Consider the following 19,175-nt stretch of genomic DNA (forward strand, 5'->3'; position numbering starts at 1 on the left):
AAAAACCAAACAAAAAACCACCCCCAAACCAAAACAAAACAACAGTGACAGTACTGCCACATGAACATGAAATTTTCATATACTGTGGTAAGGGAGAGTTGCATAGTCTCATTGGTTGCTCATCTGGCCATGGTGCTGGGGAAATAGCAACGAACGCAACAGATCAAATCCTTCCTCTCATGGAGTTTACATCATATGGGGCTAGAGAGGCAACAAACAAACCGAATAAGCTCTGTAGGAGTGGCTCCTACAGAGGAAGGGAAGGAATAGGCTTCTTTGACATTTTACTTAGGTGATGAGGTTCTTCACAGAGGCAACATATGGCTAATGCATTGCTGATGTTTTCAAACACCATGTACATAGTCTACCCCTACCCAACCTAGAAGGTAGGCTTGCAGATACAAAGAGATGAGAAACATGTCCTAGGCAAAGAGAATAGAAGTGAAGTATGTGACCTGTGCAGGGGACTATAATCAGTTTAGTTATCACCAGAATGCACAAGTGACAAAAGGTAAAACTGGCGAGAGACAACTGGAGGTCTTTTTACCTTGTTGCAGAACCGGACACTATTCTAAGGGCAATGGGGCACTAATGATGGTTTTAGGCAGCGAAGTGCTACACTCACAGGTCTCCAGTCTGGTTGTTTGGGTAAATGTGTGCCATTTACTGAAATGGGGAATATAGAAAGAAGTTGTCCAATTCATTTCTAGACACACTGGGCCTAAAGAACCAATGGCAAAACAAAGTTGATATTTTTTTTCAACCTACTGAATATGTGAGTGTGAAGGGTCAGAGTTGAACATGAGAAGTTAGAGCCTTAGAGTAAGTAATTGAAACTCTATCAGAGTTCAGGAAATGTCATTTAATAATGCCATTTTAAAGTTGTTTGTGAGGTAAAACATGAATTCATACAATTTTAAGTGGGAAATGAAAGGAGATAATCAGGCTATATATAAAAATTAAAAGTTTGTGACTTTCTGATATAATGTTTTTTTCTGTTTTTAATTAATTAATTAGTTAATTAATTAATTAATTTTTACATAAGGTATGTTCTTCCTTGATAAACTCGTGATCTTGGTTTTGGTGTGGGGTTGAAAAATTCAGAATAGCTACAAAATAGTGACCACTCGGGGTCTTGTGTGCTATTCTGTCTCACTGTGAGAGAGAGAGGTCATGGGTGAAGATGGGCAATGAAGATTCAGTTGACACTTCAGTTATTTCATAAGCTCACAATTCCTACTGCATGTCATTTAGGCTCAGAGTTACCATTATAGGTTGGGCAGGTGAAGGTCATCAGGAGGCCTCTTTGGAATCTGAAATTCTCCACTTCATCTCTTCCTTCTGCCCTATTTTCCAATTTCTCATATTTTCTGTCCATCCCTATCCTAGAAGATTTCAGGGAAAGTGACGCAGTTGGGCAGTTATGGCTGTGGTTGGTCAGGTTTATTGTAGGAGTTGCTTAGGAAAGAAAGAATAGTTTAACCCTTTACATGTGGTCTCCATGCTCTGGGGGTGGACCCATGGCTGTGGGGAGAAAGGATGGGGCAAGAGGCTGTGGTTCAGACAACAAGACATCCAGTCTATAATTGCGATCTTATCCTTTTGTGGCAGTGAGTGGAGTGTGGCCAATGTTCCCAAGCCTGCCTCCCACACTTAAAAGGAGGAATTTAGGGAAGAAGAAACTCATTTTAACAGAGACTCCACTCTTTTAGTCCATTTCACACACCTCATTCCAACTTATGTTCACCCTAACTCGGGGGGAGACATTATTACCTGCATTTTAATAGGGGAAGAAACTTCAGGTTCAGAAAAATGAAGTAACTTGACATAGTTCACGTGGGCATTAAGTGTCGTCTGGAAACACATACAGCACCTAAGTACTCATGTAATTGAATCTCCAAGTGATACAAACAAACTTCTTCAATTTTACTTTACTTTGGTAAGGAAGAACTGTCTTCTGGATGCTCAAAATTCTTATAAGCCCGAGCTTCTCTGAATGATGTTATGATCTGGGGCAGGCACCCATTACCCATCTCCAGCATTTTTTCATTCTCAGTAAATCTGTCAAATTCTACACTTTCTGTTTAGTGAATTATCGGTCTTCACAATTTTCCTAATTGCCCATCTGAGTTGCACCACAGTAAGGATGCCAGCAGCTGACTCTTGGGGATGTTAGTGCTTCTGTGTTGGGAGACAGAGGTAACCCAACTATGGCAGTATTCTCTAGTGATTTATGCAAGGCTGGGATATAAGAAGGCTCAGATAAAATGCAGCTTTATTTTTAGCTCCTATTCTTGCCATCCTCAGGGTGTTTGTCTTATTTGAGTCCCAGGGAAATCTCCCGGTGGGTTGGTTGAAGTTGCTCTTTTAATTGACAGTCTTATTGTATTCATTCATTCCCACCGAGTTAATTTATCTATTCAATAATGCGTTGAAATGTAAACATTTTGTGCCTACTACATTGTAAATTCAGAGAAGACAGGTATTTTAAAACCTGCTCTCTGTTCTTAAATAAATGTTTTATTTATTTTTTCTTTCACTCCTATTTGTTGTTATCATTCATATAGTATGTGTGTGTATCCATGTGTATGTATCAATTAATTTGTATACAGATATAATTCATGTGCACACTCAGATACACGCACATACACGACACCTCAGAGACATTAACTATTGGAGTGTAACTAAAATGACCAGGGCATGACCAGCCATCCTGAAGTGTACCAACTGTTCTCTGTGTTACTGCAGTTCTGTGCGCTGCTCCACTGAGTTTACCTCCTGATTCTTTTTTTTTTTTAAACAGCTTTCTTTCTTTCTTTTTTTTTTTTATTCATTTATGATAGTCACACACACACACACACACACACACACACACAGAGAGAGGCAGAGACATAGGCAGAGGGAGAAGCAGGCTCCATGCACCGGGAGCCCGACGTGGGATTCGATCCCGGGTCTCCAGGATCACGCCCTGGGCCAAAGGCAGGTGCCAAACCGCTGCGCCACCCAGGGATCCCTACCTCCTGATTCTGAAATAACTTTTATTCCCAATGACTTCTTACACTCTGGTCTATTTCCCCAAATACTGTAATTGCTAAAATATGCCACAGTGTGACCTTAAACTCAATTTTTCAATTTTGCCTGCCTATCAAAATGATGACAATAGAAGGTTAGTCCTGGCTTAGCTTTCCTTTTATTTGGAAAATGGAATCATTTGAGAGAACTCTATTGTGTGGGGAAATTTATCATTGTGGATTACCAAAGCATTATGGAAAAAAAAACCTGAAAGACATGATTAAGTATATTCAGTTTGCATTGCCTTGAAAGAAAATTCAAATACATTAAATGGACTTGTTTTTTTTAAATAACAAGTTCTAGTTAGAGCTAATTTATTCCCCCCAAACTTTTCCTACCAGTGGTCTTCATATTCCTTTGTAAGAAGTAATTGCAAAAGTCAGATTCCAGTTCATGAGTGGTTTTGATCATTTTAAAAGAAAGAAATATCTTCTACAGCAGAAGAATGTTTGTCTGGAATGGATGCCACTACATTTGTCCTGGATTGATATTTCTGAGATGACTTCACTCAAAAGAGCACAATGATTAAAAAAAATAAATAAGTTTTGGTGTCAACACCATCTCCTCTAATGGCCTGAGAGCCTTTAAAGCTCCTACATGCCCAGCATGGCAATCATACCAACTGCCTGCACATGTGTATGGATTGGGCTGCGATCCCATTACAGTGGACACCATGTTGTTCTTCCATTGCTCTCTCTCTCTCTCTCTGTGTGTGTGTGTGTGTGTGTGTGTGTGTGTGTTTAATTCAGGTCATAGGACTTCTGAAAGCCATTCTCTAATGTGTGTTCTTTACATGTTTCATAGCAGGGATAAAAAATATTCTGTAAAAAAAAAATATTCTGTATTTGTTGATCCTCTGCCTACAGATTTTAAAGTAACACTTGTAAAAAAAAAAGTTAAAAATAAAGTAACACTTGTTAGAAGCAATAAAATTAATTCCTGGAGGCCAAATCTATCTATCTATCTATCTATCTATCTATCTATCTATCTATCCATCCATCATCTATCATCTATCTATCTATCTATCTATCTATCTATCTATCTATCTATCAACTATTTGACAAGCTAGCATGGAAGTATAAAATTTCAGTGTGGTAATAAAATTCACTTTTTCTAATTATGTCATCTTAAAGATAAAATGAAATGAGGGCCAGAAAGGTTGACAGTGACTTTAGACTGAAGGCAGAGATCTCTTAATTTCTTCTTTGATATGTCTTTCACTATTTATCTAGAGAAAGCTTGCTATATATGGCACATATATTATGGCAGTCAAAAGGATTTTCATGCTAAACAGATATCATTTATAAACTCTTTTTTATATATCAAAACTGAGCATTTTCATCATCTTCATTTTATCCCTATAAAATGATCCCTTCTCTCTCTCTTTGGCATAACTTTCATACTGAAATTGAGGAACTAGTAACTCCAGGGGAGAAATTGAAATTTCATTTTATGATTTCTTGTCTTCTCTGAAAGGTTCAATACCAGCTTCAGAATCTGATATCAATACCATGCATTTTTAAGTGATTTCCTAACTCAACTGATGCAATATCATAAAGGATTTTATAGAAAAAGTACAGTTTCATTTAAAGTGAGATCCATGATGTTCTGAAATATACTTGAACAGCATGTGATTTTGAGTTATAAAAGATATAGAATATAATCTTTGTTACCATAAAAGTTATGTTTATGCTTTAAGCCCATCTCTAATAAACATTTAGATCAGCAAAACTACTGTCAATATAATTTTTCATCCTATTAGATTAGATTTAAACCTTACTTTATTACTTCCACATTTGCTTCTCTGTGATCCTCATTGGGGCATTTGATTTAGATATTTCTATTTTCCCAAAATAATTAAACCCTTAAGAAACATTCTATATCCCTGCTATCACCATTTAGAATGGTTGCCATGAATTCATTGACTCTTAGGAATTTCATTGATTATGAATGGTCGACTTAGGTCATTCATATTTTAATAACCCTTCTTTCCTCAGCCCAAATTTGTTCAAATGATGTAGACTTCAGATGCCATAGTATAGAGGAGACTCCTCAGTAGGTGATTTGAAGAGGAGCGGTGGCCATTCTGAACCAGATAATATGCTCCCACTGTGATATTTTCCTATTTAGAGGCAAAATCTTTCATTCTACAGCCAATCACAATGACACTGTCTCATCAATTTATTCCAGTGTGTAAGCAATGAACTACAGTGGGGTTATGGAGACTTTGATGGGGTGAAGGCTAAGGCTGAGGCGGAAGGCACATGAGGTTAGGGCTCATCACACACGTGGCAAAAGTGCACATTGTGTGTGTTCTTCCCAGCTGTGCTTGGGGCTGGCGATGCATGGGGGTGATACACAAATGTATAAGACTCATTTTTGAGAATGTTCATGAGGCTGCATGAATGCACAGGAAATAGAGATATAGGACTGCATAGGCTACTTTCCCCCCTCATGATTGTATCAGAACACAGAAATAGTGAAGAGATAGAAATAAGGCATAACTTCATGGAGGAAAGCAAGGAGATTAAAAACCAAGCGAAGAAAACAGTGCAATAGAAAATAGAAAGTGAATTTGGAGCATCCTGGTGAAAGACTTTCAGAGATTTCTTCTTCTAGGCCTAGAGCAGCTACACTTTTTTTTCAAAATATGTCAATGCATCCACAGTTCATCTGACTTCTTTTATTAATTGGACCAGATCTTAACTCTAAAAATCTCTTATTTGTAACTGCTAACCGTCTTCATGAATTCGTTTCATTCTACCACCAGCTTTGTTTTAAATGTTGACATGTGAGTGAACCTGACATAGAAACTAATCGCTGCTCTGAAGCCTATATTCCAGCCAAAGAACTTGGGAACGTCTGCCCTCAATCACAGCTCTCCCTTTACACAGGCTCTTGCTTCATTTGACGCCTAGGGACCGGGACTGCAGCTGGCTGTCTGTCTGTGGTGGCGGTGTTCTGGGTAGTTGGGGACTGCCTGGCATCTTTGCTTACTGAATATTTTCGTCTAACATTCACAGCTATTTTAAACTTTTCAAAGTGAAGCTTTCTTTCCCCCTTTCAATATAACTGTTTTCACTGTTATTGTTAAAGTGTCAACTAGTCTCTCAAAAATGGCAGCATGTTCTGTACTTTGTCCAATATCCTTGTAGCAGATCTGTCCTAGGAATGAGACCTCTTGTCTCCAAGAATTTCAAAGCCATTGGCTTCTATAAACAGCAGAATTAATCATACTTGAAATGTTAAAATCTGTTTTAGAATTGTTATTTACCTACCCATTTGCAATTAACTCTGTTTGGAAATTTTGTTCTAAATTACATGAGGACGGATAAGAAGGGTAGGAACTTCTGGGAAAACAACAAAAAAACCACAAAGCCCAACAATCTCTGAAATATAATTGCCAATAAATTAAACTATTAGAAGAGAAACTCTTATATTTAAAGATTTAAATGATCACATTGACATGTCATACGTATTTATTAAGTCACAATTTTCTTTTCCTTTAAAATGGTGAGCCCAAAGGCAGAGTATTAATGGTGATAGGGATTTATTGTTTAGATCCTGTTACATAGTAAGTGATCAATAAATGTATGTTGAATTGAGTATAGCATTAAATGAAAAATTTGGACTCACTGATCCCTAATATCTCACTCCACTTTGACCTATGATTTTATGATCTATTCCAAGAAGAACCAGGTTAATATATGGTGAAAAGCTTCCTATATGTAGATTGTCCAATTCTTCCAACTCAAAAGATAAATATCTGCCCACAAACCTTATGGACTCTTGATAAAACAGGCTAGTCTTCACTGAAGAACAGTTTCCATATTGTATGATTTCTATTAATATCAGGTGCCAAAGACAAGATTGTATAGATTTTCATCCATTAGTATCATATTCATTTTACTTAAAGAAAATATAATTCTTAAAAAAAAGAAAATATAATTCTACTTCCTTTACAAATTTTCATGCATTTTTGGGATGCCTGGGTGGCTCAGTCAGTTGAGCATCCAACTCTTGATCTCAGCTCATGTCTTGACCCTCAGGGTTGTGAGTTTGGGCCTGCATTGGGTGTCATGTTTGGCATGGAGCCTACTTATAATTTTTAAAAATCATGCATTTTTCAGCAATTATAGAAATCCACAGGGTTCTGCATCTGTGATAATGAGTATCTGAATATTGATTAGGAATTAATAAAAGCTCATGCTTTTTCTTTCTCGCTTTTCTTTCTTTTCCTATTTGTTTACACACGTGGACTCAAAAATAACAATAGCTCACTTTTATATAGCATTTTAAGATATATTATGTACTTCCTGATAAATGTGGATAGATTATGTATTATCTTATTTAAAAATGAAGAAACTAAACCTCAGAGAGGTTGACATTTGACCAGCTCTATTCTGTAGATAGCAGGATCAGGATTTGGACTCATTTATTTGATTGAATACATAGGCCATTTTTTACTGTACCATACCACTACTTATCGCAATTCATTACAGGCTCTCTGACCATGTGTAAAAAAATTTAATATCTTTCCTGACCTCTTTTGTGTATACTACATTATCCATAGGGAATGTGAACTCCAGAGAGGTTATTGGTTTTTGGCTAAGAGTCTCTAGGCTGAGCATGTAGTGTGTAGAAAAAAAAAAGTAATAAAAATTATGGGGCTCTCCACAAGATAACACATGTTTCAGCAGCAAATTGTTTTCAATTTCCTGTCTCTTCTCCACATGAATTAATTACCAAATCCATCAAATACTCCACTTAGGCCCTGGCAGACCAGTACAATCACATACACCTGGATTTTGATGGATTCAAGTTTATAGCCCTATGAACCCGTTTATCTTATTGGGAGTAGTTGATTTTCTTTACCCCTCATGATCAATCAATGTAAATCAAGTATTTAAGAACTTGAGAAAAATGTGCCTTTGCTTTAGTATTTAATATGGTGTTAATTAATATCCTGGCTCATTTGTGATATTTACTGTTGAAATGAAAACTAATTCTGACTTCATTGTCTATTTTTTCATATTTTTTACACTCTCATTGTGAAGGTCATGGACAGTGTAACTGTGGGAGATGTGACTGCAAAGTAGGCTGGTATGGGAAAAAGTGTGAGCACCCACGTTCCTGCCCACTGTCAGCAGAGGAGAGTATCAGGAAGTGCCAAGGAAGCTCTGATCTGCCTTGCTCTGGAAGGGGTAAGTGAAGGTTCTCAGGATTTGTCACCACCTCCTAATCCTATGAATCAAATACATTCAGCTTACATATATCTTATTTAACAGATAGTTGAGATCCCTCAATAAGGAAAGATTAGTCTTTTCAGAACTAATAGTACATCCAGTTTCCATTACTGAAAGTACACGGAGAAATATAATCTCTTTCTTCCTCTCTGTCACATGCATGCACACACACACTCTCTCTTACACCATCAGTTTATCTTTGATGTCAGTTCAGTTTCAGTTTAGTTCAGGTCATTTCAATGCTATATTAAAAAAACTGAACAATGAAACATTTGAAGAAAACAAATGAAACAAAAAGGTAACCTACTGAATGGGAGAAGATATTTGCAAATGATATATCTAGAGGGGGTTAGTATTCAAAATATATACAGAACTTATATGTCTCAATGCTAAAAAAACAACCCCACAAGCAAATAGTTTGGTTAAAAAATGGGTAGAGTATCTGAATAGACATTTTTTTCAAAGAAGATAAACAAATGGCCAACAGACATATGAAAAGATGCTCGACATCACTAATCATCCAGGAAATACAAATCAAAACCACAGTGTTTTACCCCCAGCATAACAAAATAAAAAAAGACAAGAAATAACAAATGTAGGCAAGGAACCTTTGTGTACTATTGATGAGAATGCAGATTGATATCACCACTGTAGAAAACAGAAATGCAATTAAATAATTAAAAATGGAATTATCATCATATGATCCAGTAATTCCACTAGTAGGTATTTACCCAAAGAATATGAAAACATTAATAGAAAAGATGTAAGCATGCCTATCGTTATTGCAGCATTATTTGTAATAGCCAAGATACGAAAGCAACCTAAGCATTCATCAGTAGATGAATGAATAAAAAAGATGTGGCATATGTACACAATGGAATGTTACTCAGCCATAAAAAAGAATGAGATCTTGCCATTTGCAACAACATGGATGCATCTAGAGGGTATAGTGCTAAATAAGTCAGACAGAGAAAGACAAATATCATGTGATTTTACTTATCTGTGGAATTTAAGAAACAAAAACAAATGACAAAAAAAGAGAGACAAAGAATAAAACAGACTCTTACTGAGGACAAACTGGTGGTTGCCAAAGGGCAGGTGGTGGAGGGATGAGTGAATAGATAAATGAGATTAAGAGTATACTTTGTAAAGAAAAAAATTAGATATTTGCTTAAAACATTCTGAATGAGGGGCACCTGAGTGGCTCAGTGGTTGATTATCTGCCTTTGGCTCAGGTCGTGATCCTAGAGTCCTGGGATCAAGTCCCACATCAGGCTCCCCACAGGGAGCCTGCTTCTCCCTCTGCCTGTGTCTCTGCCTCTCTCTGTGTCTCTCATGAATAAATAATAAAATCTTAAAAAAAAACCTTTCTGAATGAGACCTTATTTTTTTTAATTTATTCATCACACACACACACACACACACACACACACACAGGCAGAGACACAGGCAGAGGGAGAAGCAGGCTCCATGTAGGGAGCCTGACATGGGACTTGATCCCAGGTCTCCAGGATCAGGCCCTGGACTGAAGGTGGTGCTAAACCGTTGAGCCACCTGGGCTGCCCTGAATGAGACCATTTAATTGTCCCCTGACATTTCTGAAATTCATTAACACTGCATTGGGGAGATTGTTGGCTTTTGAAAAAGCATTGCGTAAACAGATAGCTTTGAATAAGCCTATGTTGTTTTAGAAGGCATGTAGCCTCGGGTGTGCTCTTGCTTCCAGATCAGTACAAATTGGAAGAGAAGGAAGAATTCATCTAGAGGAAAGCTGGTTCCATTATTTTTGATTTATCAAAATAAGAAATGCATTTTTACCTCCCACATGGAAATGGCAAAGTTAATATGAAATATGCCTTTGGAGGAACTGGTAATTGAAATTATTACACATTTTGCCCATGAAAGGGGTAAAAGAGAAAGACTTCCTTTTACCTGAATGTTAGATCAGAAATTTATGTTGCAGTTTTCTCTTTGAAAAATGTATCTTTTATTGAGATATAATTCAGATACCATAAAATTCACTCTTTTAAAGTATACAACTTAGTGGTTTTTAATATATTTATAGAATTATGCAACCATCACCACTATCTCATCACAGAACATTTTCATCACCACTAAAAGAAATCCTGTGCGCCTTACTAGTTCCTCCCCATTTCCCTCTCCTGTCAACCCCTAGAAACCACTGATCTACTTCCTGTCCCTGTGGATTGCCTAATCTGAATATTTTATATAAGTGGAATAATAAAATATGTGACCCTTTTGTTTCTGGCTTTTTTTTCACTTAGCATATGTTGTCAAGATTTATCCATGTACTTCATTCCTTATGACAGCTAGCTAATACTCATCTGTATAGATATACCACATATATTTATCCATTCATCTGTTAGTGGACATTTGGACATTCTACTTTTTGACCATCATGAATAATGTTCTATGAACATTCATGTATAAACTTTTGTGTGGGTATGTGTTTTAATTTCCCTTGGGGATATATGTGGAATTGCTGAGTCGTATGTAAGTCTGTTTAACTTTTTGAAGTAGAGCTTAACTGCCTTTTTTTTTTAAGTTTTTATTCATTCATTCATGAGAGACTCAGAGAGAGAGGCAGAGACATAGGCAGAGGGAGAAGCAGGCTCCATGCAGGAGCCCAGTATGGGACTTGATCCCAGGACTCCAGGATCACAACCTGGGCCGAAGGCAGGCACTCAACCGCTGAGCCACCCAGGCATCCTTGAACTGCCTTTAAAGTGGGGATACCATCTTACATTCCCACCAGCAGTTCATAATAAGGGTTCCAGTTTCCTTACATCCAAATAACAGTATTTGTTGTCATTTGTCTTTTTGACTACTTAGAGTTTTCTTTATGTAGAAAACAAAGTCCCCAAGATTATTTGTACCATGGGTATTTCCCCATACTCTGATATGTATCCCTACTTATTATAAGTAGAAGGGTAGGAATTGGGTAGAAGGAAATTTTCATTTCATAAATTTTATTTCTGACTTGAGCCCTTTTCACCAACAACCCCAAACAATAACTACTGTTCTACCTGCGTTAATAAAATATCGGCAGAGGGCTTGAGTAAGCCTGTCATGCTTTTAAGGAACAAAGGTTAAAAATTAGTGTCCTTCAGACTACTGTTATTCATTCATTCATTCATTGTTTAAAAATAACAAATTATATGATGGAAAAAAAAGAAAAGCATATAAGGTATCTCTCAAACATAGAAAATCACTATATGTTACCAGTTGCTTTTCATTTGTCCCTAAGTTTTTAAATATGGTGTTAGTGTAATAAAATTATGGTGGATTTTAATTATTGTGGATATTAGTCTTTGTTGACTCTGACAAACACATATTTGTCTCTTATCTTTCTAGGGATGCTCTAATGTTTTAGTCACCATTTTTAAACAATAACACATATTTAAAGTTTATTTTGTTAGAAAGATGTTGAATATATGTATAGAGTTACAAGACTTTTTATAATTTTATAATTCATTTAAGCTTTTTAAAATACTTTAGAGAGAAATAATAAGCTTCTCCAGTTTCCTCACAGGGAAATGGAGGTATTGATGAGTGGAGTGATATCCCAGGGAACCATAACAAAATATGAGAATTTTGAGAATGAAGACCAAGGATTTATGAGAGATATTCCAGTGCTCGGACCAGTGGCCAGAGACCCTTCCTTTCTCACAGAGCTACCTCTGCAAACTCATTGGCATTGGGTGTTTTAAAGCAAATGGCCAATATGAAAACTTATAAAGGATTAGCTTTGCCATTTATGAATGACAGCTGCAGCTGTGCTTACATGAGTGAGGAAAGCAATTACAAGGCCCATCGGTTCTCAAGTCGTAGATCCTCAGCTGTTCGCTAGCTGGGGCCAAGAAAAAAATTCTCCTGGTAGAATGTTCCTCAGTGCAGCCCACCTCAGGGGCCAGATGAAGGCATTTGTGCACTGGAAATTAAATTAGATTACTTGCTTCTGCTGGTGATGACTAAATGTGATCATTATGTCTTGAAAGCAGGGGAATAATTTAGGTAATCTCTTAAACTCTTTATTAATCCTGTGGCTCCTTGATTTCTATTCCTTATTGCCTATAAATATCCTTTTACTTAATTAGGTGACACTCATCAGTCGATATGGACACACACTTATTCATACTAATTTCTGCCCTCCAGGTATTGGCTAGGGGACAACTTTGTCTAGTCTCATATCAACATTCTGCTCAAAACTTAAAGTGGCTTATGATAGGCTACACATTAGCTTTAAATTCTTTTTGGCTTAAGAATATATTTTTATTTTTATTGAGCTTCTCCTTCTGAGTGTGTGTCTGGCTTTGGAAAAAAATGTGAAGCAAAATTGGTGTACATCACTTTGAAGCAGAAGCTTAAGAGGCAGTGAGAGATTTGCCATCTTTCTTGTCCCCAAATGGGGGTTTGCAGTATATGAGATGGTGGTTGATCCATTAGCCTGGGTGTCTGAATAAGGATGATTGGAGAAACCTCTGCTGACCCAGCAAGGACCTGTAATACTAGTGAAAAATAAAATTTTGTTTTTTAAGCAGCTGAGATATTAGAGTTATTGTAGTGGAACCCCTGACTCAGACTCTTCTCCACGTAAAAAATTTAGGGAATGCAGTTAAAGCAAACCAAAAAGCAAACACATATACACACACAAAACCATACTTAAACCCAAAGAGAGAAGGAAAAAAACAGTTGAGGTTTATAACTATATGCGTATCTTAGTAGTATCAATAAACATGTATATATTTTACAAGTGATGTATTTATGCTAGTCTAGCAACAGCATTTTTTTTAAGATTTTATTTATTTATTCATGATAGACATAGAGAGAGAGAGAGAGAGAGAGAGAGAGAGAGAGAGAGGCAGAGACACAAGCAGAGGGAGAAGCAGGCTCCATGCAGAGAGCCCGATGTGGTACTCAATCCTGAGACTCCAGGATCACTCCCTGGACCAAAGGCAGGCGCCAAACAACTGAGCCACCAAGGGATCCCCTAGCAACAGCATTTATGTGCAGTTGTTCAACAGGTAAAATGCTAAGAACATTGAATGCATTATCCTTTTTTTTTAATATCCCCCAAACACAATGAGGTAGCAAGTATACTCATTCTTCTTTTTCCAGAAAAAGAAATTGGAAATTTGAATAGTCATCTTGCATAGTAAATGACAGAGGTAAAAGCTTTTATACAGACTTTTTTTCAGGTCATCCGACTCCAGAGCTGTTGTTTTAGATCATTTACTCATTCTTTTAACATGCCAATTTGTTAAGCAATATGTAATAACTAGATTTCCTTGTTAAAAACATTTTTAAATCATTGATATTGCTGCATAGTATTCCATAGTATAATTGTAGCAAATTTAATCAGTCATCCTCTATTAGACATTTAAATCATCTCTTAATTTATTCAAGTTCTAAATGCTATCATTTACATTCTTGCAGCAGAAAATTTATACAAATCTTTCTTAGATGTGGAATGTATAAAAATATGTTAAATCTTTTCAATAAAATTTGCGCAAAATAATCATATTCTCTAGAAAAAGTGTACCGGTATACCCTCCTACCAGGAACATAACAGGAGTTCCTTTCACCCACCAATAGTGACAATTTCAGTACTCAGCTTTTCTTGATACATTTTGCTTTTAGCGTTATGAGCTTACCATTTGTCAAACTCCTTTCATTGACTTCTGTAATCATCAAACAAATGATTTATCTGTAGGCATTATTATTCAGAGGATTGTGTTCGCTGTATTTGCCTTCTTTGATCATCATTTGTCCTTGTGTCTAAGTCATTTTTTGTTTGGTCTGCAATCTCACATGCTTTTGTTACCTGTCCTCTGTGCCCTTTGGTTTTCTTTTATCAGACTTGTTCTAAGAGATATTGCGTATGTTTTAGTCCTTAAGCACACATAAGCATGCACTCCCACAAGGGAAGGTGGGAAGTGGAGGAAGAATGATAAATTGAGGCTAATTATTTAATATTGCAGCTTTTAGAAAATAGAAACTATGTCCTCATTTTTATCAATTAGTACATTTTAATTAATGAATTAAGCAAGTTGGTTCAATTCCCTCAGCTAGGAACATACTTTCAAAGAATAATAGCATGCCAAATTCACACCATCTGGAGATTTTTCAAGTTAAACCACAATTTATCTCTTTTACTGGCATTGCACATCTTTAGATTTTCTTGTTTTATTTATCAGAAAAGATTCCCATGATGCATGTATTTTCTTTAACCTATGTGATTTTTACTCTTATTTTTGACAATTGAATCATTATTTTTCTTATTTATGTACCATGGAAATGTTTTTATTTGAAACAGAGAAAAAGTATTTAAAAAATGGAAGTTCTCCAGTGTATTTTAAAAACTTTGGGAGGAGAAGATCTTCACTCCTTTTTTTTTTAAGATTTATTTATTTTCTTTTAGGGAAAGAGAATGAGAGAGCAAGCACATGAGCAGGGGGAGAGGCAGAGAAAGCAAAGCAGGCTCCCCATTGAACACAGAGCACAATCTGGGGCTCCATCTCAGGAACGTGGAATCATAACTTGAGCCAAAACCAAGAATCACACTTAACTAAGTCACCCAGGTGTCCCAAGGATCTTTCTATATATTTATGAATTATTTTTACAGCTTTATTGAAGTATAACTGATAAACCAAAAAACTGCACATATTTAATGTATACAATTTAGTGAGTTTGGACATATGTGTACACCCATGATGCCATCACCACAATCAAGGTTATGAGCATATCCATGCTTCCAAAAATGTCCTTGTGTCCCTTTCCTTTTGTGTGTGTGTGTGTGTGTGTGTGTGTGTGTATGTGTTAGGGACACTTAACATGAGAGGTGTTTAAAATAGTCAAATTTATAGAAACAGGAAATAGGCTGGTGGTTGCCAGAGGATGGGAAAAGGTAGTGGGGTTGTTCAATGTGTACAAAGTTATAGCTATACAAGATGAATAAGTTCTAGAGATATGCTATATTACATAGTGCCCATAGCAAACAATATAGTAATGTAGACCCCCAAATTTGTTAAGAGTAGATCTCTAAACATTTAAATTAAGCACCATATCACCTATTGTGATTTTGATTATATTTTTAAAATTCTCAGTGGGCTAATTAAATATCTTATTTTAAGCTAGCTGCTGTGGGAAATGCATGAAGCTTTCAAGTGACAAGGGAGCCCAGTGTGTTCTTCCCTGCAGTATTTTGACACCAAGTAGGATTTAGATTTACTCTATTCTAAGTATATCTTAGATCTACTACATCCATCAGTGCTCAAGGACTCTGGAAACGTCATGCCCTTAACTATGGCATTTCAGACATAGTTGTAAAGGATCACAGCCAAAGAAGATGAAAAAATGACCCTGTAAAATTAATTTCTTACTCCTCCTTATCCAGATGGAATGGTGATGCTTTTAGTGATACACCAAATGGGGAAATTACTGGTGAATTGGTAAATCATGCCAGAAACAAAATTCTGCGTTTCATCATATTAAATGATGAAAAATCAGTTTGTGATCTTCCACAGGCGGTCTTCCATGGATCTCTGAGCACACTTTGAACTTATAGTGCTCTCTGCCATGGATTTTATTTGTTCTACCATCATGGAATGGCCCACTATAGTGGTATGGTCCCTAGGAGGAGAAAGGCCTGTTTATTATGTGCTTTCTTTGTACTCAGAAAAACTTACTAGAATGTATTAAATTGTATATGCATCCTACATTTCACAAAACCCCAGGAATGTAAATGTTATTTATTATGACTTTCCAAAAGATAGTGTGGAAACAAAAGGTTTGGGATCCAGAGAAAATGAAATATGGTGCCTCCAGCATCCTTTCTCTATGTCCTCCTGAGGTGCTGGATTCTCTGTGTGTTGGGACACTTTCTATCCTCAAGGAGGCCAAAGGTGCAGGTGCCCAGAACTGTGGCTTACTGGAAAGTCCTGGTTAAATTTAATGTTAAATCTCTCATTCATATGAGGAAGCAGCATTTGCTAAACTAAAGGCATAATTTGCATGTATTGAAGAGAATTGCTTAAAAAAAAACTGAAAACAGCCAAATTCAATAGAAATGGTAATCTCATACAAGGTGACGATTCAGGGACTCCTTTGTCCAGTGGGTAAATCATTGTCCTTGTTTCTTATTCCTCCTTCTTTATTTTATCTTGCCTTTCTTGCCATTTTTATATTCAGTAAAATCTAGAGGAGAAGAAGAAATTCAGGAGCTGAAATGAATAATTTTGTATGTCTTTTGAAAAGATAGTAGAAGACATTTCAGGGGAAAATAACACTTAGCATTTTTAAAATCACATGAGGTTTTTCTAACCTGTAGTCCAGAAAACTGTATCACTTCCAAGACAGAGTGAATATTTTTTGTGTGTGTTGCAGTCAACAATCTTGCTTAATATCTTTGTTTTTTTTTAAGATTTTATTTATTTATTCATGAGAGACAGAGAGAGAGAGAGAGAGAGAGAGAGAGAGAAAGAGAGGCAGAGACAGGGGCAGAGGGAGAAGCAGGCTCTATGCAAGGGAGCCCGATATGGGACTCAATCCTGGGACTCCAGGATCATGCCCTGAGCTGAAGGCAGATGCTTTAACCACTGAGCCACACAGGGATCCCCCCAAATGTTTTATATTTGGTAACAGAACATTTTGTGTCAAAGATAGGAATAGATCCAAATAAATAGACAATTTCTATTACATTTTGCATAATTTTTGTGTGGTAAATTGAAAACCAGTGAAATTCTTTGGCTAAGAAAACTTCCTAGTAAAAGCTGCAACAAATATTGTCAAAATCTATTTGAAATGAAAATAGAAAATTGGACATGAATTCAATCCCAATTTCTTTAAGTGAGCTTAAAATGAAATGTGTGACAACTATGACAATTTTGTTACTGCAATTATATATTTATTTCTAGTAAAACACTAAACACATAGTGAAGGAGGTAGTGTGGTGCTCTAGCAGTTATTTACTTGATTTTATTCAATATAAAAACACAAACCAGATACTTTTAATGGGAAACAATCTGGTCTGGCTATTGGCCATAATCTTCAGATGGAACTGTATACCCTGCAGACTTTCTTTTTAATAGAAAACCAGTGAGGCAGAGTGGCATCATTTTGTCTAAACTTTAAGGTCATATAGCTGGTCAGAGCCCTATGGTTCCCCTCTTGGACATATTTCATTAAAAATTGATAGGGCTGGCCATTGTGCTAGACTCATGTAATGGATGTATTCAGTATATAACCATATGATAGCATATAGCTAATTAAATATGTTCCTTAGTGGTGTTTATAAAATTTCATTAACCTGGTATTTACTAACCACCCTACCATGTATCTCTGTGCTAAGCCAGGGGTCAGGAAACAGGCTGCGTTCTGTTTCTGCAGATAAAGTTTTATTAGAACACAGCCAAGCTCATTTACATGCATATGGCTGCTTTCTTGCTATAATGGCAGAGTTAAATAGCTGCCACAGAGTGTATGGCACACAGAGCCTAAAATACTCACTATTTAGCCCTTTGTAGAAAAATTTTGCTGCACCCTGCACCAAGGATTTATGGTAAATGTGACAAATGTGGTGGGAAAGAAGACTCAGTATCTTGAGAGTGAGAAGACGAAGATACTGTTTTCTAAACAATCTCGGATGTAAGTATGGCTTCATGAAGCGAGTGGAGCTGGAGCTGAGCCCACAGGGATGAGTAGCATTGGACAGATAATGATTTCAAAAAAAGTGTATTCTAGGTAGAGGGAATCACATGAAGAGAAACATTGAGTTAACCAGAGGATAACTTTTGCAGGGAACAAGAAACAAATTCACTTTTGATGATAAATGAAGAATAAGAAAATAGTGGGAGACAGCTCTGGGGGCAAATGTCATCTTTCCCACCCTTCATCATTTCTCCCCATGTTGTGATGGGTTTGAGAGAGAAAAAGCAACTTATTCATAGAGCTCTTGTTCTCAGAGTTGTTTTTGAGGTTCATTGTTCATAAGAAGGACACATATTGTAAGCACGGATTATAAATATGCTAAAATGATGTCATATCATTTAACCTGGCTCAGGGCCCACTCCATTGTGTCATTGCTGAAATACCAAACTTAATGTAACTAAAGTTACCAAGATTCAAATATTTCCATGAATAGGTTGAATATGTTAGCATCTTTCATGTGCCTTTCTCTCTCCTTCTGGCACCTCAGATCATGTTTACTTATTTATTGATAGAATACAAAAAGACAAATATAAAGTGGCTGTTAATATTATTAAGATTCATTCATATTAGCAAAGTAGTCAAATGACAAGAGTTTAGCAGTTTAGTATCTCAAGGGTCACTTTATCTGTATTGGCTATGTGTACACATACCCATGTGTTTTACTTATTTTTTGTTAGGTTTTTATTTAAATTCCAGTTAGTTAACATACAATGTAGTATTAGTTTCAAGTGTTCAGTGTAGTGATTTAGCACTTCCATACATCACCCAGTGCTCATCATGACAAGTGCACTTTGTAATTCCCATCACCTATTTCCCCAAATCCCCTACCCATCTCCCCTCTGGTAACCATCAATGTGTTCTCCAGAGTTAATATCCTGTTTCTTGCCTCTCTGTTTGCCTCTCTGTTCCTTTCTACCCCCCACTATACTCCTTTGTTTTGTTTTTGTCTTTGCCTCTCTGTTCCTTTCTACCCCCCACCATACTCCTTTGTTTTGTTTTTGTCTTTCTCTGACTGCCTGATTTTGCTTAGCATAATATACTCTGGCTCCATCCATGTCACTGCAAATGGTAAATATATATATATATATATATATATATATATATATATATATATATATATATATGTAT

General features: G+C 36.5%; 1 protein-coding gene across 2 annotated transcripts in view; it reads left to right on the plus strand.

The window, feature by feature from the left end:
- The window catches only part of ITGBL1 (integrin subunit beta like 1), a 215,913-nt gene that overhangs the window by 106,258 nt on the left and 90,480 nt on the right, over nucleotides 1–19,175 (plus strand). For both annotated transcript variants that reach the window (XM_072760972.1, XM_072760973.1), the window contains exon 7: nucleotides 8,130–8,276. In XM_072760972.1, the coding sequence (XP_072617073.1) occupies nucleotides 8,130–8,276 (147 nt within the window). The remainder of the gene's footprint in view (nucleotides 1–8,129; nucleotides 8,277–19,175) is intronic.

The sequence above is a fragment of the Vulpes vulpes genome, chromosome 6, assembly GCF_048418805.1.
Source record: "Vulpes vulpes isolate BD-2025 chromosome 6, VulVul3, whole genome shotgun sequence".
NCBI classification, from domain to species: Eukaryota; Metazoa; Chordata; class Mammalia; order Carnivora; family Canidae; genus Vulpes; species Vulpes vulpes.